Source organism: Varanus komodoensis, unplaced genomic scaffold, assembly GCF_004798865.1.
Source record: "Varanus komodoensis strain SLA01 unplaced genomic scaffold, ASM479886v1 scaffold3, whole genome shotgun sequence".
Classification (NCBI taxonomy): domain Eukaryota; kingdom Metazoa; phylum Chordata; class Lepidosauria; order Squamata; family Varanidae; genus Varanus; species Varanus komodoensis.
Window position 1 is genome coordinate 39807348 of NW_025335761.1, and position 23456 is coordinate 39830803.

A 23456-nucleotide genomic window follows, 5' to 3' on the forward strand; every position below is an offset into this window, starting at 1 on the left:
ACATGCTAATTCATTGTTTATTTTACTTGATTGCTGATTAAATATCAAGTTTGAATAACACAGCGAGCTCTGAGTGGCTAAGACCCAGCATAGAGCCTGCTGGGCTTGTAAACCACCGTGAATAAGTGACCATGGGTTTACATGATATAAGCCAAGGGATTGTTGTACTGTGTGAACCTGACTGGTCTTCCTTTCTTACCTGAAGTATGTTTAAGCAACAACTTGCAGACCAAAAAACTGAGCTGTAGATGTAATTGAATAAAACAAAAACAAAATTCTGTGTTCATTAGATTACACACGGAATCCTCATAAGCCTCTGAACTCAAGAGGCTTATAGGCATCATAAGCAGAGAGGGGGGAATGGCAGAGTTGATCTCCACTTTCTTGTTCCTTACAGTACAAGATCCCTAAAGAGCTGATTTCAACCAGCTAGGTATGCTACCTTGGAAAGAGAGGGAAGCAGTCTGGATCACCATCCTGATCTCCTCCCCTTCCCAGCATGCCCTCTTTACTCCTTTTCCAAGGTTGCTTTTCTGACTTGGAGAAGTGGACTACAGTTTTTCCTGTGCCAGCTATGAGAAGCGGGGAAGTGGGATCCTACCAGATTCTCAGCTGTGAGGCTGGAGCTGTCTCCAACCCTGGAACTAGCCATCTGAAGAACCCTATGCCTGCCTTTGCTTATGACAAAGTCTAGGGGCCACAGGATGGCTCTGCCAAAGATCTTGTCATACTTCCTGTATCTGATGTAACTCATGTACATGTAATCAGTGCATATTAGCACATATGTCCAATATATATGCTAGTAAGAACCTTAGGACTCTTTTCATCTTCCAGTCCCTTAATTACTTATCATTAAAGACTTTGCAAGATCCACGCCAAATCAGCTACATCTCAAAATTAAACTATCATGGGTTCTATGGCTTTAAGCCTGGGGTAGACAAATTAGGACTGTAAATCCCGTGGTCCCTTGCTTTTGACTACATAGCTAGGGCTCTTCACATTTGTAGACCCAAGCAATTTGAAGGGCTAAAAACAGCACAGTCCTGCTACACCTCCATGAACCTATATTTTAATGACACATACTTCTTTGTAAAAAATTATAAACAGTTTGGTAAATATTTGGAGGATTTCCATTTTCCCCAGAAATTTTATATCTAAGGTATTTTACTTGATGGATTTTCTAGAAAAAAAATCTATGAAATTTGACATGCTACACTTAGGAGTGTCTTCAAATAAAAACACAAACTATATATCTTACAAGTTTTGCTCAGCAGTAATACCTTGTCAAACCAGTTTAAACAGCTCAGCAGAAAAATCAGTAAAAACCAGCCTGCGGTCTATTCTCCAGATCTGATGCAGTGTTGAGTCTTTCACTCCTTAAGAATTTTCAGAATTCTAATCTGTATAATGTTGCAAAAAACTGAACACAACTAGATTGCACATAAGGATATTTTAATACACAAAATAGTAAATAAAAATGGCAAGCTTATTTTAAATAACATCTTTAATTTTTTTGCAAAGGCAAAATATTAAACTTAAAATAGGTCTTAGTACATCAAAATACTAAGTTTTCTAATTGTATTCCAAGCATGGCCTTTGAAACACATCCTGTACATTCCAGGAAGAGCATCCTTGATCTTCAATTGTACAGACTGAATTTTACAAACATAATAAATATATTTACCCCCTTACACATAACAGTATATGTACAACAGCAGTTGACAATAGTAGCTCAGAACAGCAACTAAGGATATTTTCCACTCCCCTAAATTGTTTTGGTACCCTAGGCACACAGGAGCAAATGAATGTGCGATGTTCCCATATGTGGATAGCCTGCAATTATTATTCTACTCAAAAAAATTATCCTTTGCTCTAATTCACAATGTGATCATAGTAAACAAGTCTTGTCATAGAGAAGCAAAATGCTTGATTTCTCAATATGCCTGACCCATTCAAAAATGTGGTAAGATAAACACCCAAGAGATTTTAACATTTTAACTCTGAAGTAAAATCTCTTCTCCTTTCAACTTTAAACCACATTTAAGGCAGAACAGAAAAGTCTGCTGTACTGAAATAAACTGCTATCTTATTTGCTGATTTCTGCAAACATCAAGACCAAGATAACTTTTTCAAGCAGAAATTCTATTTTGTTCATATGAAATGGCTATTTTTTTTCTCCTGCACTGGAACTACAGTTTTACAAAGAAGTAATTTGATGGGGATATTATTGCTGTTTGATGTAAATAAACCAGAAATGAAAAACCCAGTGGTACTAATACTATTTTAAAAATGGCATTTCTGCAAGTCTGGTTATATCAATTGCTACATGTTCTTTGCTATTTCTAGCAACTGTGCTTCAATCACAAGTTTTATCCCCTTGAGAATACAGCAAGCACAATATCTGTTTTCATGAAATCATGATCAACTTCCAGAGAGATGTCTGATGAGAAAAAACAAGGGAGATGGAAACTTGGATTGCTGCTAGACACAGAGCAGGGTGGTGGTGGTGGGGAACACCTTACACATAAAATTTAAATAGTCCAATATAAAGTTCTTTGTGACAGTATCTAAAACCTCAACATTTAATGTAGATGTTTCAAATGATTGCACGTTCTAGAAAGCCAGTATGATGTTAAGTCACAAATGAAAGCTCTGTAGAAAATCTGCCAAGTAAATCCAATGGTCCTAGATATCATTATTAACACAAAGCAGGAATATCTGAAGATTGCAAAGGCACAAGACTCTGACTTTTGTGTAGTTACTCTGAAAATCTCTCCTTAGCCTGATCAGTATTTAGTTGCTTTCTGCATTTTCTCATATTAAAGTTAAAAGGTGCTCCTGTTATCTGTGCAAATCTAAACATAAGCCCTTCTTGCAAACCGTTAATTGCTTCAAAAGTAGATACTGAACTATTTAAATGAAAATTCCAAGTCTACACCAAAGGAAAAGAAAAAATCAACTCTATGTAAAGTTTAAGGACTAACCATGGGAATCTCTAGCCCTCCCACAAAAGGAATGATAATTTCAATGCAAACCTAACAAAATGGTTTGTTCAATTACAGTTAAAACCATGATTAAAATTCAAGTACAATAATAAGTGTAAGCAAACTATTCTTACAGCAAGCTGCTACAATAAAATGAAATTAAAAACATGCTTTTTGATTTAAAAAAGGAACACTTGAAGCAAGTAAGAGCACAAGTTTGGTATGTGACTGGCTTTCAGAAGAACTTCACAGGTCCTTTTGTTAATACCCTCATCAACCAAAGCATATCTAAAATTAATTTGCTTCCATATAGACCTATCTATAAGTCACTTTTAAAGCTGTGGTATCCTCTAAAGTAAAAAGGCTACAGACAAGCAGCTATTCAGTGTGCATGATGATTAAAAAACTGTAGCCTGGTTGGGTTTCACAGTGTGGTATTTCTGTTTTAAGTCTGTACTAAATCAAGCTAGAAGGCCAGGATATACTGTGAACAGGCCACGAGATACAGAAGAATGCAAGGGAAAATGACAGTTGATCTCAATGTAGTCACAAACATGGCATGTAAAGTAGTGGTGTGTTTCTTTAAAACTTTTCTACATTAGGAAAATCCAACATACATCTTACTTAGAACAATCCATTTCAGTGGGTCTGTTCTATCTTAAGTAGAATTTGGATTTTACCCAGAGAATTTATCTACTTACGCACATTTTCAAGTCCAGAGCCAAAACTGCACCCACACAAGTTTGCAGGATCAGAAAACAATGAAGATGAACAGAAAGTGAAATGCCTAACTATGTTTATGTAGTACAAAAATTCAGATGTTTTACAAATGTCACTAAACAACAAAATCAACAAATTTGGCTGGCTTTAGCAACAAGTTGGGAGTAGCATAACCTAACTGCTCACTGCAAGGTTCTAAAGATTTACTGCAAGCAGAAACTGATGCATTTGAATTAAAATACAAACAACATGGTTTGGGAAGGGAAGAAATGAATTAGTACTTAGTTGCTGATTAAATGCACTTGCAATTTTGTTTAATAAAAATACTCCAGAAGTTTTATTTTCCACAAGAATAGAAGTATTAGAAATGGGGCAAACAGTTAACTGCTGCCATCAGTCCCCATTTGTGAACTCACACTTTCCTGGCTTGCACTGCTTTCAGCTGGTTGGCTGGCATGAATGCATATCCTGTAATTATAAACCATCTTCCTTAATATGGCTACATTTCAGCCCTCCCCCTTCCTCAACTGCATTCCTGAATGCCTGATTTTCAAAAACTGTTGCTACAGAGAAAAATTTCTTCAACAGCAACTACTTGCTATTGAAATTATTACTTTTTGAATTCTTAGAGCAAGTGTGATTTTGTTCAATATAGTCAATTCTTTTTCTCAATCACTGAAAAGAAAACTGGAAGCTCTTTCCATGCAGTAGACCAAAATGCATAGTCACCGATAACCTCTGATCTCATCACCAGCAGTGCACATTTACTTGGCAATAGAAATATACATTAAGTTAACCAGTGGAATTTTTAAAAGACTGATTTCTGACTAGCAATTCAGCACACAAACAGACTACTAACTTTGTTCAATCCTCCTTTAAGGACCTTTTCAAAGAGAACAGGGAGACTGAGACATCACACAGCTTCCATCTGTAGGCCCCTTTAAAGTACTACATCCTTTTAAAAGGAAGATTTAGACTTAATACATTTGAAATACAAATGAGATCTTTTGGTACCAGGATCAAAATTCATATAAAAGGCCCAAAACTGTAGATAAAATTATGCATGACCCAGCACAAGAGATTTAAAAATAGTTTACTCATACAAGGTAATTAGAACTCAATGCTTCAGTCCTTACCAATTGGTTAGAAACTTGCACACAGTTTAAGCAAGATTCTTACCAACCCCACTCCCAAAGGGAATGGTGCAGCACAAATTATACACAAAGACACACTAAGCTTTTTCCATAGTACTGTTACCAAAAAGAAGAGTTCCTCCAAATCAGTGGAAGGGGGGATTAAGCATTACATGCTAGTTACCTTTATCTATAGGTAGAAGTGGTTAATTAAGGTATTAATACAAAACCAGCTTCTGGGCATAGCTAGCTGCACCAATGCCTCAGCTTTCCCATTTGAAGTAGTGTCAACATCATCATGCTTTTCTTTTGTTCTAGGGTAGTAGTCTCAGTTCTACTATTTCTTTCTGGTGTCCAGATACATATTTCTGTTGAAGTGTATGTCCGAGTCTCAACTTTTCGTGCTTTCACTTTGAGTTTTTGTTTTGTGTAAGAAAGTTTACCATTCTGCATCTCCAATGGCTTTGGAAAATACATAATCTCTTCCATTAAGATTCATGATTCCATCTTTGAGGTGAAACTTCCATTTGTTCTTACTTCTATGAATCTGTGGGGAGTGGAGAGCAAATAATATAAAGGAACATCCAAAGCTAAAACTAATTTGGCATGCAGTGGGTATCATTTCCCACCACAGCAATAAACTGGAACCAAAGAGTGACTTGATATTTACTGTAAATACAGGTCTACTATTGCATGCTCCTTGCTCAAAATAATTACAAAAAGTACTTTTTTTTATAAATAAGGAACTGTTGGCAAGTATTTCCACTAGGCAAGTTCATTCTAAATGAATGTCCCTGGAGTGAGGGCCATTATTGCCTGACTTAGTCTGATACAGGGCAAATATTTCCAAGGTATTGAAACATTTTTTATTTTACAATATTATCCAGACTGTCTATATTTTATGCTCAATATAGCTAACTATAATACATCACAAAAATACAATTAACACACAGTAAAATTGTGTCTCAAACTAGAGAGAAATTGTAACAGCACCCATTTAAATCTCAAAATCTTTAGATTATAAAATAATCCAGCAAGGTAAAGAAATAATCAACTATACATGTCAGAAGAGGAAGGTCTTCCATCATTTAGCAGAAGTCCATAGGAAGGCCACCAAAACAGGCCTCCACGGACAGGAAGCAACAGAGTCTTGGTCGAACAACCAAGATGCTCCTCTCCTGCATTCCAACCATGTCTTCGATGTCAGTGGAATGTAAATGGGATCTAATATATGGGCAAACTCATACTGGAGAAGATGTAGCCAGACCTGAAGTCATTTAAGCCTTTAATATTTAGCCCCATATAAAATGTGTTTACATCTCAGTTGGATTATGGTTATGAAGACATAAGTCACCAGGGCCAGATTTAACATTTCAAGAACCAAACACACAACTTATTAGCCAATTATTTTTTACAGTCTCTTAAATAGACATTTTGAATTAAATAGTTTAAGAAAAAGACATGTTTTACATGTCAGGTTCCATTGTAGAAGAAGCACTCCCATTCTAAAATGGTTCCAGTTGCCTATGGCATTTATTAGTACTTCTAATAAAAAGAGAATTATATTGGTGGTGTCTGCCAGAAGAAAGTATAATGCTGGTTGAACATTTTCTTCTTCACCTCTGCACTAGAAAATTTAGCACCTAAATTTCAGAGCAGATGACAGTGGGGAAAGAGAGGAAGGGGAACTCTTTTGGTGTACATGGACATAACATGACACTAAGTTAGACAGAGCCCAAACTTCCACTTGAAAAGGATGTCAAATTGAGGTCAACTTTTTAATTGAGAAAGGTTTTCAACATAAATCCCTACTCTGAATGTCTAGACTAAAAGTTGAAGCTCAATTTATTGAAAAACACTAAAAAAAGACTTTGCAAGTATTAATTTAAACTGGAAAGAAATGTGCACATCCTGCTCTTAAGTTGTTGTTTGCAGAACACATAATTAATGGTCAATTAAGGGCACATTCAAGTTTTAGGAAACAATTTCTGATTACCTTGTCATACTGGCATACAACAACATTCTCTGTGTCAAATAGTTCCTGCCCTTCTTCATCACTCACATCATCTTCACTATTGAGAGGCTCCTAGAAAAGTTTAGAATAATCAGGAGTTCAAATTAATTAAAGCTTACATGTTTATATACAAGCTCTACACACCAACACAGCTAATTTGCAAATATCACCTAGCCACACATCATTTAAATAAAGCAACTTCAACACCTTAGCACCTCAAGTTTGAGATGGGACATGCAACATAACCTTGCAATGTGGATTTCTGCTGTTCAGGTTTTCAAATATTCCATCCTATTCTGCCTCACCCACTCACTTTCCATTCCCTTTCACTCCAGCAGGGAGTCAGCATTCTGTGGTCATTGAGCATACTCAGTTCTCATTGGGCTTTAGAGAGAGATGGTCTTCTTAGGGATTTTTTTTGGGGGGGGGGGTGATTTTTGCATTTCTACAAGCCTCAGGGCACCCCTGAGCATACACATATCTCCCCGCTCTGTGTATATGGCAGGCAGTGTATGGGCTACATGAGCACACTATAGGATATATGGTTTGTCCACAAGCACAGTTCTTGACTTTTCACTATGAAGAACCAATTCAGTTAACACACTGGGACACAGACACACAGAGGTGAGTGCTGCAAAGGACTATTTGAAGCTGATGTATCACAATTTACCTCTTCAACTTGGCCATCTTCACCTCCATCTTTTTCTTTGTATTCTTCATCATCATCATCATAATCTTCTTCTTCTTCTTCATCTTCTTCAGATGATGTGTCACCTGCTCCATCTACCTGCAGCACTAAAGGTGCCTGTGACTGTGTCGGTTGCTGTTGAGGTTGTTGCTGACCTGTTGCAGGAATCTGTGCTTGTGGGGGTGTTGGTGCAGCCACTGTTGTAGGTATGACCTGCGTTTTGTTTCCTGTAAATAAGATTTGCTGAGGCTGAATAATCACTCCAGTCTGCTGTGAAATTCCACCAGGAATGGGAGCCAAAACCTAGCCAAAAATAATGGAAAGAAAATCATAGTTCCTTGTTTTTACCTGCAGTATTTGCATCCGTAGTAAAGCACGATAACCCACTTAATTATGCAAAAAAGTACAAGTGAAATCTTCATTATTAACTTCTTGTCACACGGTGTCAAGTTGTCTCCAGCCTATGGCAACCCTATGAATGAATGGCTTCCAAAATGTCCTGTCCTTCACAGCCCTGCTCAATCTTTCCATATTTAAGGCTTTGGCTTCCTTTCTAGAATCAATTAATCTCATATTTGGTCTTCCTGCCCTTCTTCTACTTTCAACTTTCTCTAGCATTATTGTCTTCTCCAGTGATCATTAACTACTTAATACTTATCTGAATATAGCCTAATTTGATAACAACCAAAAGACGCTTCATCCTTGAGAGGAAAGCTATGGAAAATCTAGAAAGCATATTAAAAAGCAAAGACCTCACCCTGCTGATAAAAGTTCGTATAGTCAAGGCTATGGTTTTCCCAGTTGCAATGTATGGCTGTGAAAGCTGGACCATAAGGAAGGCTGAGCGCCGAAGAATTGAGGCCTTTGAATTGTGGTGCTGGAGGAGACTCCTACGAGTCCCTTGGACCGCAAGACGATCAAACCAGTCAGTCCTAGAGGAGATCAACCCTGACTGCTCTTTAGAAGGCCAGATCCTGAAGATGAAACTCAAATACTTTGGCCACCTAATGAGAAGGAAAGACTCACTGGAGAAGACCCTAATGCTGGGAACAATTGATGGCAAAAGAAGAAGGGGATGGCAGAGGATGAGGTGGCTAGACTGGAGTCACCGAAGCAGCCGGTGTGAGCTTAGGTGGACTCTGGGGAATGGTAGAGGACAGGCGAGCCTGGAGGAATGTTGTCCATAGGGTCGTGATGGGTCAGACATGACTTTGTGACTAACATTACGTAAGGGGAGAAAACTGAAGGAAGGTTCTTTGATTTTTCTTTTGCATCATGTGGTGATACTGTAGAAAGTGACTAGTAATGCTACAGGAGAGACACTGTTTTAAAAAATTCAGAAATAGATTTCCTAGCCACTATGTATAAATGTTTGCTTAACTAGTTCTAGTCAGCAGTGCTGAGCTTCCTTTCTCTTAATACAGATGAGATAAATGGGGTACTGTGAGAAAAGTACTGTGGCCGTGCCCAAACCCAACTGCATTTATTACTTGACATTGCATTATGTGGCAGTGAGATATTAGTGGAATGATCTGCTAGTTCTGTTATACATGCCTAAAACTATACTTAAGTAACAAGTAATTCTTGCATAATTCATCACCTTAAAGCCTTCATCAATTTTTAATCTTTATAGGCCCTTATTTCTGGACTTGACTGAAATTAATTCAACTCTTATGAGCATCTTCAAAGCAATAAAATATTCACTGTATGTCATAAGTCCAGATACCACCTTCCACACTATCCATGTTTTTGTTCTTTCCCTTTTTAAAATAAGGGGGTACCTGTAGAACATACTAGAAAATGCAGATTCTTGCTGACAAACACTGCAAAGTAACCGATTTCCTTACTTAACAAAATATCTTACTTGCTGAATAACAGGAGACTGCACTCCACCAGGCTGCATCTGTGGTATAACCTGTTGCTGTAGAACCACTTGCTGCTGGGGCTGAATGATGTATTGAGCTCCATTGGCAGTTCTAACCACCTGTAGTATTTGGCCTGTAATGAAAATAATTCATTTTAATATTTCAAATAATGCTGTCTCTTCTCAAAAAAAATCTGCAACAAACTGAGATATATAGGGGGAATGTGTTTTTTAAAAATTTAGGCTGGGTTTAGACAGCACAAACTACTGTTTACTTATGTCATCATGACTACTAGTGTGGTGGAACCCAGTCTACAGAGAGTAGAAGGCAGAAATCAGCTTATCTCTTCCTAAAGACACAGGATTGCAACCTAAGGTCATTCTTGGGCTCCAAGGTAGTAGCTGTGGGACAAGGATGTTTGACTAGCTTATGCAGATGTGCCAGTGACACTGTTTGTTGTAAGAGACTGGCTTTTATAATTCATACTTGAATACTGTAATGCACGGTTTATTCCAGAGGCAACTCAAGTGTTAGTACAGAATATCACTGCATAACTAATGTTGAGTACAAGTCAACACATGTACATCCAGACAAGACGGAGGTCCTGTTGGTTGGCGGATCGGGCTTTGGGGAAGGGGACCTGAACCTAGTCCTGAATGGGGTTGCACTCCCTCTTAGAGACAAGGTCTGCAGCTTGGGAGTGCTCCTCAACCCAGAGCTTTCACTGGAAGATCAGGTAACAGCGGTGGTGAGGAGCGCTTTCTTTCAGCTTTGGCTGATCCATCAGCTGTGTCCCTACCTGGAGAACAACTGCCTGGCGACACTGACACATGTGTTGGTGACTTCCCGACTAGATTTCTGTAATGCGCTCTACGTGGGGCTGCCCTTGAAGATGGTCTGGATACTTCAGTTGGTTCAAAATAGAGCTGCCAGGCTGCTGATGGGGACTGGGCATTATGTTCACATGACTCCAGTTCTCCATCAGCTTCACTGGCTCCCCAGTGAAGTCCGGGCCCAATTCAAGGTGTTGGTTATGACCTATAAAGCCCTTAATGGCTTGGGTCCTGGTTACCTGAAGGAACGCTTATGTCCATATATGCCCACCCGCCCCTTGAGATCAGCAGGAGAGGCCCTTCTCCGGGAACCCTCCGTGAAGGATAATAGGAGGGTAAGTACTCGGAGGAGGGCTTTCTCTGCGGCGGCGCCCAATCTATGGAATGCGCTCCCCAGAGAGGTCTGACTGGCGCTGTCGTTATTTGTTTTTTGGCGCTAGGCAAAGACCATTTTTATTCAAACATTATTTTAATTGTTAATATTATTTATTTATTTTTTCGGGCCAGGTCGACTCATATTATATTGTTTTATACTGCGCTTATTTATTATTGAGAGCCACCTCAAGGCTTCGGCAAATGGGGCGGCATAGAAGCCTTCTAAATAAATAAATAAATAAATAAATTACACCTTGACTGGGGACATTTGCATTTACTGCCAGTTTGTTTTTAAGTTCAGTATTAAATGCTTTTCCAAGTATGCAGTGGGTTCTGGTTATCTTAAAAAAGTTTGTTTCAGATATGCCAACCCCCTCCACTCCCTGAAATTTAAAATCTGCAATGAAAATGTCATATTGAAAATACCTTATTTTTGGAAACTACACAACTACCTTTCTAGAAAAATTCCAAAACTTTGAAATGGCCTTCTTTGTCTTTTTCCATCACCCTTCCAGAAGCTGGCAAAGACTTTCCAGCTATTGTACAACTTCCATGCTATTATATATCAGCACTTTTACTGGAATTTCTGGTTTTAACTTTAGCTTTAATTTTATTTATTTGCAATATTTATAGGCTGCTTTTCATGGCAGAATATTTGAGATAATATTTTAGACTTTCCATTTTGCATCAGCATGAAAATGCATCTCAAAAAGGGGGGAAAACCAAAGAAATACCTGAATTTGTGATTATCTGCTGAACAGGAGTAACACCAGCAGGCAAAGCCAAGGTGGCTGCAGTAGCAGCAGCACTCTGAAAAACAAGGAACAAGAAATGGAAGTCAGCTATAGAAAATAACACATTTAAAGTGAAAACTCAGCTCGTGAAGCAGAGCAGAGTTTGGTGGTCCATTTCATGTACACTAGAATGTTGACAGTCTTCTCCCATTTGTCAGCTTTTTTTTTTCTTCTAATGTCAGAGAGGGAAGAGGAATTTGAGAGCCATTTGAACAAAGAAGAAAAACAACATGCACTTAAAGGTTGAATATCCCTCACTAAAAGTTATTACAAATTGAATAACTTACCATGCCTGATGCATTCATGTGCTGTATCAATTTGGAATCAGGCACAATAACTTGCTGTTGAGGTGCTACAACACAGCAGAAAAATTACTTAGTGCTGGGATCACTACAGAATACTTGGTCATGACTTAGTATTAACATTACAATGTGTTCTCTTTAAAAAAAGTTCTCTCTTTTATATCACAACCCATATTATAAACACTGACACCAAAAACATAATCAGTACAACAATGTTTCACTTGGAAGTGCTGAAAAACTGAATGACAGTTATCACACATCATTCTTCTGCTTTGTGCTTACACAGAGAAATGAGTTTAAGTATATAGCCTTTACTTAATGGGAAAGTTCATACCCACTACAATATACCAAGCAGCATAAGTCAAAGACCTAAAATGGTATCAAAGAGGAGCAGCAGCATATGATGCTGCTGGCCTGTACTGGGCATGATTGCTACTGTTTGACAGGCTTCCAGTTTGACAGACCCACAAGTACACATTGGAATACAGCCTAACCAGCAAAACCACACCTATAGTATAGTTATTTCTTGCATTTCTATACCACCCAAGCTGAAACTCTTTAGGTAGTTCAGAGTTAGATATGAATGTTGTATTTCATTTAATTCCATATATTTCACAGACTGAATTAACTTATCATACATTCTTTGTATCCAGGCATTCCTAGGAAGCAAGTCACATGCTGAATTAAGTCCATTTCTTCTGTCTGGTGTTTTTAAGTGAGGCCTAAATTAGATGTCATAGAACCATAAAAACAGAGCAAGTCAGAAGGGGTCTCATGGGCCATCTAGTCTGACCCCCGGCTCCAGCTGGCTCCGCTCATGACATGCTTACCCATGTGCAAATCCAGCCTATCCTTGAACACCCTCACTGATGGGCTTCAACCACCTCCTGTGGAAGCCCATTCCATACACTTGGGGTCCTATCAGGAAATATTTCCTGACATCCAAATTAAACATAGTTTTATGTTTAATATGTGGAATATCACAGAAGTGGCACTCAGAGTGTTTAACTGTTCTTCAGTGTAAAATACTCAGTACCTGAAGTTGCTATTAGCTTTGCTGGGGGAGGGGGGATGCTGTGCCTGTTTTCTCCCTGCAGGGTGAATAGCAGTACTGTGGGAGAGGATTTATATTTAGGGAATGGTTTGGCCTCTTCTCACTACATGTTACTCTCATGGTGCGCTGGGGGAGGAGAGACTGGCGCAAACGTGGGTGCGCTGGGGGGGAAGAGATGGGTGTGAATGTGGGCACATTGGGTGGGGAAAATCGGTGCGAACCCGGGCGTGCTCAGGCGGGAGACGGGTGCAATCATACTGGGAAGGAGATGGCAGAGATTGCAGTTGTGCAGGAAAGATGGGCGCTATCTCGGCCATCTCCCCCCCCCCCCCGCTGCCCCCAGCACAATCACAGCCATCTCCCCACTTGGGGATGGGGGTGGGGAGATGGCCACAATTGCGGTCGCCACCTGATGCAGAGTTCGCGACCTGAGTCAATTTTTTAATGAAATTGTTGTTCGCGACCCGATTTGGTTGTGAACTGAGGAGTTCATGAGCCAAGGTATCACTGTATAAATTGAGGGAAAATATAGGAAAGAATGAGTCAAATCAATCCCAATTGTGACCATAAAATTCAATGACTTCCTTGTTCCTGCTTCTCATTCACGATTCTGTCAAAATGTGGAACCTTCATCTTGATTGAGATCTGCAAGTCTGCCTGTGAATTCAGGCATTTCCTAGATTTTGTCTTGATTGACAAAAGAGAACTGAATCCAAATGCAAACAAAATAATTTTGTTATTGGTATAATTTTTGGTGAAAAAAGGTAGCAATTTGCAAATACAGTCTTCCTCTTGGTCTCACCCCCTGAAATGCCATCTTGCACCCCAGCTTGGGAACCCCTGGTTTAAAAAAACAGAAGACTGTCATTTTCAAATCAATGTTTTGTTTACTAACATTTGCTTCTTTATTAAGTCTTTTGTTGCACTATAGGCATATGCTATTTCATTTTATGATGAATAATTCAAAATGGGTACTTGCAGTGAGAAGATGATGCCACAGAAGCAAAATGTTAATAGGAATAAAAGGGTTGGACTTAGTGCTACTATTAGGTTTTATTTGTATGAAACACTGCTGTAGTAATAGAATTCCTAGAGATAAGCAAAGGAGCTTTGTTCTTACCTTGCTGGGTTGCAGGAATAAGGACTTGTTGTGCCTGGGACTGCTGCTGAACTGCTGGCTGTGGCTGTGGGTGATGGTGATGAGAATGCTGCTGTTGCTGTTGCTGCTGCTGCTGCACTTGCAACAAAAGCTGCTGTTCCTCTGAATGAAATCCATCTACAGCCTTGGACTGCAGCAGTTTGTTTTCCCACAGCTGTGTTTGAAGAGGATTCTCTTAACCACTTTTTAAAAACAGCACCTAATATACCTTGCATTATCACTAATGACCCACTGACTTATTCAACTTCTGATTTCTTTAGGGGAGATTAGTTACTTTAAAAAGTAAGCCAGCCAGCCAGTTTAGTGCCTATTTGTTTCTATTCTACATTCATGCACTGCATAAGAATTGAATAGGGATGCACTGATAGCCGCCATATTCAATCATTATAAAGTTTCTATGTATATGTGTAAGAGGGATGTGCCATGCACACTGGCTCCGCCTTAACATCTTTCCAGCCTTTCCCCAGTCTGTGTTGAGAAAGACTGCAGTGGGCTTCTACTAATGTACACCTTAATATGAGTAGACCCCTTTGTATTATCAGGAACCCTGGGAAAGCAGGATTTGGTGTTATCTGGGGACTTCTACTCACACAGAAACCAACATAAGCCCCACGCAGACTTTCCTGTTCAGCACATGGAAGCTGTAGTTGGCATGTGCTGCCATCCCTCTTATTCATATATCTAGTGTTAGCTATGCATTAACTAAATAAATGGGTCATGTCCTATGCAAAATGCAAGCATTACAGAAAAGCCCAGTCAGTTCTAGTTCCATAAGCAGCATATTCTGCACAAGCCAAAAAAGCAGATATACAACACTCTTCTCTCCCAGAAGAAAATGCTTTAAAAAAATACTACAAATATTGATATGGCTAGAATATTCTAGTTGTCTTTCCTCTGGTTGTCCTATTACAGATGGTTAGGTTACTGAAATATTGTTTGTCTGACTGTTTTGGGGACAGCTACATTTCAAATACATTAACATAGCTGTTGCTAGTGCAAAGGCAGTGCTGGGGACTGTTCATGATATGTCAGTGTTGTTTATATTATTAGTGTAGCCTGAAAGAAGATGTCATTACCAAAATTATGAAAGCCACAAGATACATGTCAATTCAAATATCAAAACCACACACAAAACTTTGCTGAGCTTATGTACCATTGCAGCAAAGACGCACCACTTCAAATGTCACCTCACTGTTGAAACTTACTAATCTTGAACTCTGGCAAATCGGATTGGGTTCATAAACAAATTAAGCTGCTATGGCTTCAGGGCCACAGTGGCTTAATATGTTCTCTGAATCCAGAATAGTAGTATCAGGATGGCTTAACTTTAGCTTACAAGAAACCCTGTAAAGCCATGGCTTGTCATAGGGTTAATTCTGTTAGTTGCCATGCCATCCAAACCTGGGTAACAGAACCCATGGTGTAGCAAGCACCACAAGTGACTGCAAATGAACAGCTGCTGCAAAGTGCCCAGTGGCACTTAAAAGTGGCTGTCACTATCACTCAGGGCTTGGAGAGGCAAAATGCAGCAGGGTCCTCTTCATGTCAATGCCATACACACCAGTTCATGACCCCTACACTACTGCCAATCAAGCAGTAAATATTGCATTCTTCTGGATTACTCCCAGGTACTTGTAGACCTGGGAGAAAACAAATGCTCTCATCTTCCAACCATTAGGGGAGGAGGTGCATTCCCCCATGTCTACTTGGGAGAATGTGACTCTCCACCCAGCATTCTGTTCACCCCATGGGGCAATCCTCATACCAAGAAGGCATGTTCTTCAGGCCCTCACTGAATGGCCCTGGCAGTGAGGGCTCCCAAATAACCTCTTTTGGTACAGATCAGCAGTGAGGAACTTCTGATAGCTGCCTACATATGCTACTTGGGTACTTTGTAGCAGCTGTCATTCTCATTCTCTTTCTGCTCAGTGTTCCCCGGGATACCAGTGAGGCTAATCATTTATTCATTCATTTATCGATTCATATCCTGCCTTTTTCCTACAAAGGGCTCAAGGCAGCTTACATCATTCTCCTCCTCCATCTTATCCCCACAACAACAACCCTGTGAGGTAGGTTGGGCTGAAAGTCTGTGACTGGCCCAAAGTCACCCAGTTGGCTCCATGGCTGAGTGGGGACTAGAACCCGGATCGTCTGAGTCCCAGTCCCATGCTCTTAACCACTACACCACACTGGCTCTCCTGACTGAAGTGAGGGTATCATGCTATGTTAAAGTGTAGCTATAGGTTACCTGCAATGCAGTGATAGCAATGACTTTCATTAGTGTGCTTTAAGTGTTCTAGCAAATTATGTAAAATGTTTTAAATATAGTGCTATATACACAGTAAGACTGACAATTTTATAGGCTGTTACATGGTAACAATGTAAGTTATTTCAGTAAACATCACTTACTGTTTTTAGTTCCACAAGGACTTGCTCATCAACACTATCATTCAGAAAGACTTCTCGGACATCATTAATTACATCTTCAATCACAGACCTATACAGTTTAGGCTTGAAAAGTAACAAATAAGAGCCACTTGTGAAAGTAGATCTATGATAATATTTCAGAACATTTTGTATTTTTATGCTAAAGACCTGCTAAATTTCTGATATACTTTGTATAAAGATACACTTTGTAGAAGCATCTACATCAGCTTATTAAAAGAATTAATTTTAAACGTTATCAAAGTTAATTATTACTATCCAGTAGGATCTTAGCACTTCCAGCATGAATATATCTGATATATTTTGAACCACTGTGCCAATTCTTATATGCCAAGTATTTCTACTACTTTTCATATTAGCAGTGTTACTCCCAAAATACAATCTAAGTTCTTACCATTTCAAATTTAACAAACTTGACCCACAAGTTAAATCAAGGTACTCTGCTCTAATTTAATCCAGTCATGTTAATATTCATTGGACTAAAGTCTCAAGTCACAATTTACTTAAACTGAAGTAGCAAGATTTAGAACAGATTAGTGATACTGATTTTAACTGGGACAGTATCTCAGGATATTCAACTACTTGCACTTCACTAACCTTTGAATCAGCACTGCATCTAGATATTTCAGGACAAAGCTATGTTTCTCAATTGCACTTTCAAGTACAGATAGTAGTTAAGGGAAGATAAAACAAAATTTTTGTCTTTGAATTTTGTCTTCTTATGAGTATGCATACAAAAACCTTTTAAATATTCATTCATTGTGGAAGACTGCCAATTCTAAGTTCACCTAGCAAGCCTCATGGAGCGCACTTACTTCTAAGTAAACACACAGAACAAAATTCTTAAGTGTGCTTCTTTAAATGAGGAAGGAAAATTGGTGCTTATTTTGCGTAATATATAAGAGGAAAGCATAAGCCACAAACAACATCACCAAATATCACTAACAGAACGCCAGGCACTTTGTCACTGACAGCCTCAGCAACTCGAATTTGAGAGCTAGGAGTAGCAGCAGCAGCTTCCCAGTGACAAAGAGAGCGCCTTTCAGGCTGTGCCTGTGCAGTACAGGCACCTCCCAGCCTGCTTTCCGCGGCTCTCTCCCTATTTAAAGGCTGATGTGGTGTTTAAATGGAGAGGCGGTGACGTGGGGCTGGAAAGCACCTTCCCATCCTGGCAGAGTCTATATTAGAGAGCGGCAATGGCTCTATATAAACAGGGCAGCCACAGGGAGGAGGAACACAAGGAGCAGGGAGAGAGAAAAGCAGAGGGAAGCCATGATGGATCTCAGAGCACAAAATAAGAGCGGCCAATCTGCAGCGGAGCCGCCTGGACTCCGGGTTTGTCAGCAGCGGTTTATTTGGGGAGGCGGGGTGTTGCGTATAATTTTGAGTACATTCCGTTGGTTTTTTAAAACATAGAGCTGGAAAATCGTGATAAAAAGCCTGGGGAGGGGCATTTTTTTCTCTCTCGTGTGACTGCTTATTGCAAAACGATGTGAAACAGAGAGCCGGAGACCGTGTCGACTAGTAGCCGATGGGGAAAGCATAGAAAAAGAGGCGGGAAAAAGAGGGAGCAATTAATAATGGTGAAAAGGGCTTTCTGAGGAAAGCTCGAGCTGACCAAGAGAGGCAGGCGAGGGGAGGAGAAGACATATTTTCTGCCGGGCTGAGAAATAAAAGTGCTTGTCAACCTTCCGTCATCGATATATAGATTTTACCAAAAGAGGCTCCGCGTCTGGCTTCCACTTCAACGTAACATTATTTTTTTAAAAAGCGACTAAGAACAAACTGACACAAGCACAGACCTCTCCCCGCCACCCGACTCAAGACTGGAGAGAGGCGCGGGGCGGCTGCGGCACCCGAGCCCGCCGCTCCGGCATCTCCCCACCCCCCAGGCGAGGAGCGAAGCGGGCTCCCTCCAGACCCGGCGGCGGCGGCGGCGGCTCCTCCGTGGCTTCCCGGGGCAGCAGCGCGCCGAGGACGGCTCAGAGGTCGCCCCACCCTGCCCTCTCCCGCCGCCGCCGGCCCACAGGGACGGGCGGAGGCCGGCGAGGGTCTGCCGCCGCCCCGCGGTTCCCCTTCACCCGCCACCTCCCGAGCCGAGCGGCCTCCCGCCCGCCTCCCTCCCCTTGAAGCAGCCCTTGCGCGGCCCTCATCCTTACCACGGGGTTTGTATTAGCCGAGCTCGCCATGTCCCGCGCCACCCCCGGGCAGGACACACACCCCCAGCGGCGGCGGCGGCGGCGGCCGAGGCAGAGCGGGCAGTGGCTGGGGCAGTCCCCGAGACCTCCCGCCCCCCTCAGGCAAGAGCGAGCTGAGGCAAAGTACAGTCCCCCTCCCCCGTTCTCCTCCTCCGCGCCCCCGTCTCGCCTCAGGGGTTGCCCCCCTCAGCCACGCTAGCCCGCCCGCCGCTCACGGGAGCGCGAGGAAGGAGAAGGAATAGACGCCGCCCGCGGCCCGGCCCCACTCGGCGGCCCTTGGGCTGCAGCCGCCAGCCGCCCGCTCTGCTCGCTTCGCCCCTTTATATAGCGAGTGCCGAGCAGCTGCGCGAGCGGCCAGCGAAAGGGGGAGGCCGAGACGGGGAGGGCAGGCGAAGCACCGCGAGAATGAGCGAGACGTGTTCCTTCTCTTCCTCCTCCCTCCTACTTTTTCCGCCTTCCTGTCACTATGACACCTACCAAGGCGGAAGCCTCGCGGTGGTGCCAAAATGCCTGAGCTGTAGCTGCGATGTGGAATGCAGCCATAGAGACAAGCCGCGATCGTTACTAGTACTTCCTAGAACAGACTGAACCACCTTCCCGCTCGAAATATATAGGGAGGGAAAGGGGGGGTAAGAGGGCGGAGCTTGACCATAGAGACACTAAGAGATAGAACGATTGTTCTGGTCGCACATGGGCGATTTCCCGTATTTATGCGACGTTCATACTACAAGTGAATTGGAATTATCTCTACATCTGCTGCCGCCGCTGTTGCTGTTGCCGCCATAGAGATAGGAAAGAGCACCACACTAGCTCTCAACTTTTATTTCCGGTATCCGTGTGAGCGACACCATGTGTGGGGCAAGAAAATAATATAAAATAAAAGCCTCGGCTTGCCTTTTTTTTTTTGGTAGTTTTTTTCCTTCCATCCGTTGCTTGCCATGGTGCGTTCAGTTACTCATTGGAAGACTACAACCACTGAAAATGTTGAGTTTAGGAGGAATGCATGTATATGGCAATAAACTGGGGATGATAAAACTTTGTTTCCGATCGTTTCTCTATAGCTTAAAAGTTTGCACTTCCAGCGCTTTGAACTGGATTATGGTTGCCAAACAGCTTGTCTCTTACCGCTCAGACTGGTAAAACATGTACTGCTAGGTTTCCAGTATTTTTCCAGTAATGGACATCCAGTAAATTCCAGATTATATATCTCTCATTCCAAACAATATGACAATTTATAATTTAGACTCCATGATTGATTTGAACATCTTGGCTACACCGTACTTCTTTGAAAAATGAATTTTCCTGTCATTGTTACTAAACTTATTCTAGGAACTTTAATCTCACAGGAACAATCCTATGCATGCTTAGGCAGAAAGACAGTTCTACAGCTCCTAACATTCCCCAGCTAGTAGAACTTTCCTGTCCGCCATGGAAGATACCAAAGGGTATAAGATTGTGCCCTAAGTCAAATTGCTAAGAAGCAAAAAATTACCTTTCTGAATGGGAAATAAATAATTAACTTTCTGAGTGATTAATGTATTAAATGACCACAACAGCAACAGGCATTTCTGTGCTTCTTGGATGCCAACTGCACAAGCCTAAGTATGACAACTCAGAAGTATGTGTCATTAAGTTTGATTGTATTATGCCAAAGTAACTGTATAGGATTGCAACCTGAAACTGAGATGCATTAATAGTGATGTGCCACCCACACCTACAAATTGCTTAATCCTGTGACATTTTCTAAGTTTTAAACTTGTCCATATCTCGTCATTTTAAGTTATTTGTAGATAGGGATTTCCCTAATGTCTGATTAATTTCATCGTCATCTGTGCTCTACAGTGGCAACAGCTGCCTAATACTTTTTATCTGATGTAGGCTGAAAATGCCAGGTTATATCTACAATATCAATATTTTTGCAGAGGAAGATACACAAATCTAGATTTTGTGCTTTTTCTCTTACTAGAAGCCCTGAGTTGAAGCCTAATGTCTATGCAAATAACTGAATTTTCAATAGAATCAAAGATGGTTGCAGATGGTTTTCCACAAAGCAAAATATGTTTTAAGACATGGCTTTCTAGAAATTTGCTAGCTTGTACTGTTTTCGGTTGTCCATGCTATATTTTAAAGTACTGTTTCTTTAAAAGTTTTAAAGTACACCTTCCAAGCTTCTTTAAAAGTTTTAAAGTACACCTTCCAAGCTTCATCTTCTCTGAAGCATATTCAACATAAGCATAGATACTTTCCCTCTAGCCTTGTCCAGCACTTTAAAAATATTCACGTAAGATGTTAAAATTCTTTTCAACACAAAGGACAATTGTTGCATTAAGATATTCGAGACTGTGTCATTGCATCAATCTTAACACTGTGGTCTCTGTGATATTTGTGTGTGAAGAGCTAAATCAAGGATACCCCCATTCAAAATCACTCTGAGGGCAATTATCCTATTTTTACAATTACAACATTTTTCTTTAGTCTAAACCTCACTCTTTCCTCTAAGGAAGCCAAGGTGGTGCACCTGATGATGCTGTGAGGCAGGTTAGGTTCAGGGTCAGTGACTGGCTGAGTGGGCCCTTGAACCCAGGGTTCTCCAGCCTCGGTCCAACTCTTCAACCACTCTATACCAAGCTGGCTTCTTCTGTTAAAAAACAAAACAAAACAAAACCCCACAATTTTAGGGGAAACAATCTTAACATGGAAGATGACAGTCCAAAAGTGGCCCATGTTTGCACACTGAATGTTGGCTGGCTGATGGTTGTCTTTCTGGTCCAATCTCCATTGGGATTTTCCTTGTGTGTGGTAAGGAGCTCATAAGAAATATATGCTCTGTTTCAGATCATGGGTTTCTATAACATCATCTCAACATTGCTCCCTTTTTTCAGTATCACCAGCATTACAATCCCTTTTCTCTTAATACCATAAAACATTTATTTATTTATTTAGCAAGCTTCTATGCCACCCCATTCGCTGAAGCCTCAGGGCGGCTCACAACGATAAATAAACATTAACCATATAAAACAATGTAATTGGAGACGTCCTGGCCAAAGATATAAAATCAATAAATAATGTTAAAAATTAAAATGACGTTTAAATAAAAAGGTCTTGGCCTGGCACTAAAAAGCAAATAACGACAGCGCCAGGTGGACCTCTCTGGGGAGTGCATTCCATAGATTGGGCGCCACCGCAGAGAAAGTCCTCCTCCAGGTACCTACCCTCCTAATGTCCTTCACGGAGGGTTCCCGGAGAAGGGCCTCTCCCGCTGATCTCAAGGGGCAGGAGGGCACATATGGACGTAAGCGCTCCTTTAGGTAACCAGGACCCAAGCCGTTAAGGGCTTTGTATGTAATAACCAACACCTTGAATTGGGCCCGGACTTCACTGGGGAGCCAGTGAAGCTGACGGAGGACTGGAGTCATGTGAACATAACGCCCAGTCCCCGTCAGCAGCCTGGCAGCTCTATTTTGAACCAACTGAAGTATCTGGACCGTCTTCAAGGGCAGGCCCACGTAGAGCGCGTTACAGAAGTCTAGTCAGGAAGTTACCAACGCATGTGTCACTGTCGCCAGGCAGTCGTTTTCTAGGTAGGGACACAGCTGATGGATCAGCCGAAGCTGAAAGAAAGTGCTCCTCACCACAGCTGTTACCTGAGCTTCAAGTGAAACCTCTGGGGCGAGGAGCACTCCCATTCCCTCTGTACCATTGCAGATCTTTGCAGCCCCATGAATCAGATACGCTCCAGCACTGTTTCCCTGTTAAATGCTTTTTTCTGCCACTCAGTTTGGTCCTGCATTAGCAACACCTAAGATTGTGCTGCTGTAACCCAGGTTGATCCATTGGTCAAATTGCTGCTGTACTACCCAATTTTATGTCTTAAGTGTAAAATAATGAACACATGGAGCACTGGTGTACCCATGAAGCTGTATTACATGTAAAGTTATTCCTATTCTAGTGAACAAAATAGGATACAATCCTGTGTGTTGCCCCCTTGATGTCTGTAAGGCCCTGAAGTCAGGGGCTGACGATCAACCCATGCAAAAAGGGAGGAACAGAAGATACAATCTTTGCCTAACCGTCCTCTGCCCTGCATTTTTTCCTAGACAGGTGCAAACCTGTTTTGGAAGAGGAAGGAAGACTGCTGGAGGAGAACCCGGATGGCATGCATCCTGATTCCTCCACCCCACCCTGAAATGCTTCCCTTTTCACCTTCCAAGTTCAAGTTCTCAACCTTGGTAGCCAACCAGTGTGGTTCTTTCCATGGACCAGAGAATTGTTCCTTTATTTATCTGAAATACTTCTATGCTTCTCTGGCTCCTCGAGAAGAGTGAAATAGAGGAACCCTTTTGCTAGACCTTTCCGTTACATAGTTGTTCTTGGACTGCTGGTTCAGGGAAGAAGGAATCAAATGGATGCGGTCTACAGCCTGGCTGATAGAATGGCTCAGCAACTTGTGCCTCCCGTAGCCTACTGCATGGGTCCTCAAACTATGGCCCACGGGACGGATCCGGCCCGCCATAGCCTTCCATCCAGCCCATGCTGCCGTTCCCCGCCCACCTGTGCGCACGCTTGCTGCCCAGGCAGGGAGGTGGTGTCTTTTCCTACATTTTTGCAAGATGTCTCTGAGATCTTGCATTGAGCGTCAAATCATTATTAAAGGATAGCAGACCCTATAGTTCTTTATGGTCATTATAACCAATTTAATAGGTCCTTTTGAACCCTGGCCTAGAGGAATGGCTGTTGCAAATGACCTCTACAGTTCGAGTGGCTATATACCATCTTTGCTGGGTGTACCCAAACAACAAAGGACTTTGAGCCCAGTTCAGGTGTTCTCTTACCCTCACTGTTAGGGACACTGTTCTGTCTGAAAAACACAGCTCTTCTCCTGTAGGAACTCT

At 41.4% G+C, this 23456-nt stretch overlaps 1 protein-coding gene across 2 annotated transcripts; it reads right to left on the reverse strand.

Annotated features, from left to right (window-relative positions):
• Positions 1–1435: 1435 nt before the first annotated feature.
• GTF2A1 (general transcription factor IIA subunit 1) lies at positions 1436–19116 on the reverse strand. Of its 2 annotated transcripts, none has more exons than XM_044436193.1 (9): positions 19042–19116; positions 16331–16432; positions 13883–14075; positions 11694–11758; positions 11347–11422; positions 9404–9537; positions 7522–7842; positions 6834–6923; positions 1436–5384 (listed from the first exon to the last, which is right to left on the reverse strand). In XM_044436193.1, exons 1-9 carry the CDS (start codon positions 19105–19107, stop codon positions 5277–5279), a joined length of 1155 nt encoding a protein of 384 aa, XP_044292128.1. In that variant the 5' UTR covers positions 19108–19116; the 3' UTR covers positions 1436–5276. The 2 variants fall into 2 exon arrangements, with proteins under 2 accessions (XP_044292128.1, XP_044292129.1); XM_044436194.1 differs by lacking the exon at positions 19042–19116 and adding an exon at positions 18526–18676.
• Between the last annotated feature and the right edge of the window lie 4340 nt (positions 19117–23456).

Excerpts from the sequence above, each read along its gene's own strand:
- GTF2A1 (XM_044436193.1), bottom strand. The coding sequence starts at position 19,107 with ATGGCTGCATTCCACATCGCAGCTACAGCTCAGGCATTTTGGCACCAC. Across the intron at positions 11,759-13,882 it reads TATTCCTGCAACCCAGCAAG|CACCTCAACAGCAAGTTATT; the intron begins GTAAGAACAAAG and ends GCTGTGTTGTAG. Across the intron at positions 5,385-6,833 it reads TTGTATGCCAGTATGACAAG|ATTCATAGAAGTAAGAACAA; the intron begins GTAATCAGAAAT and ends CACTCCCCACAG.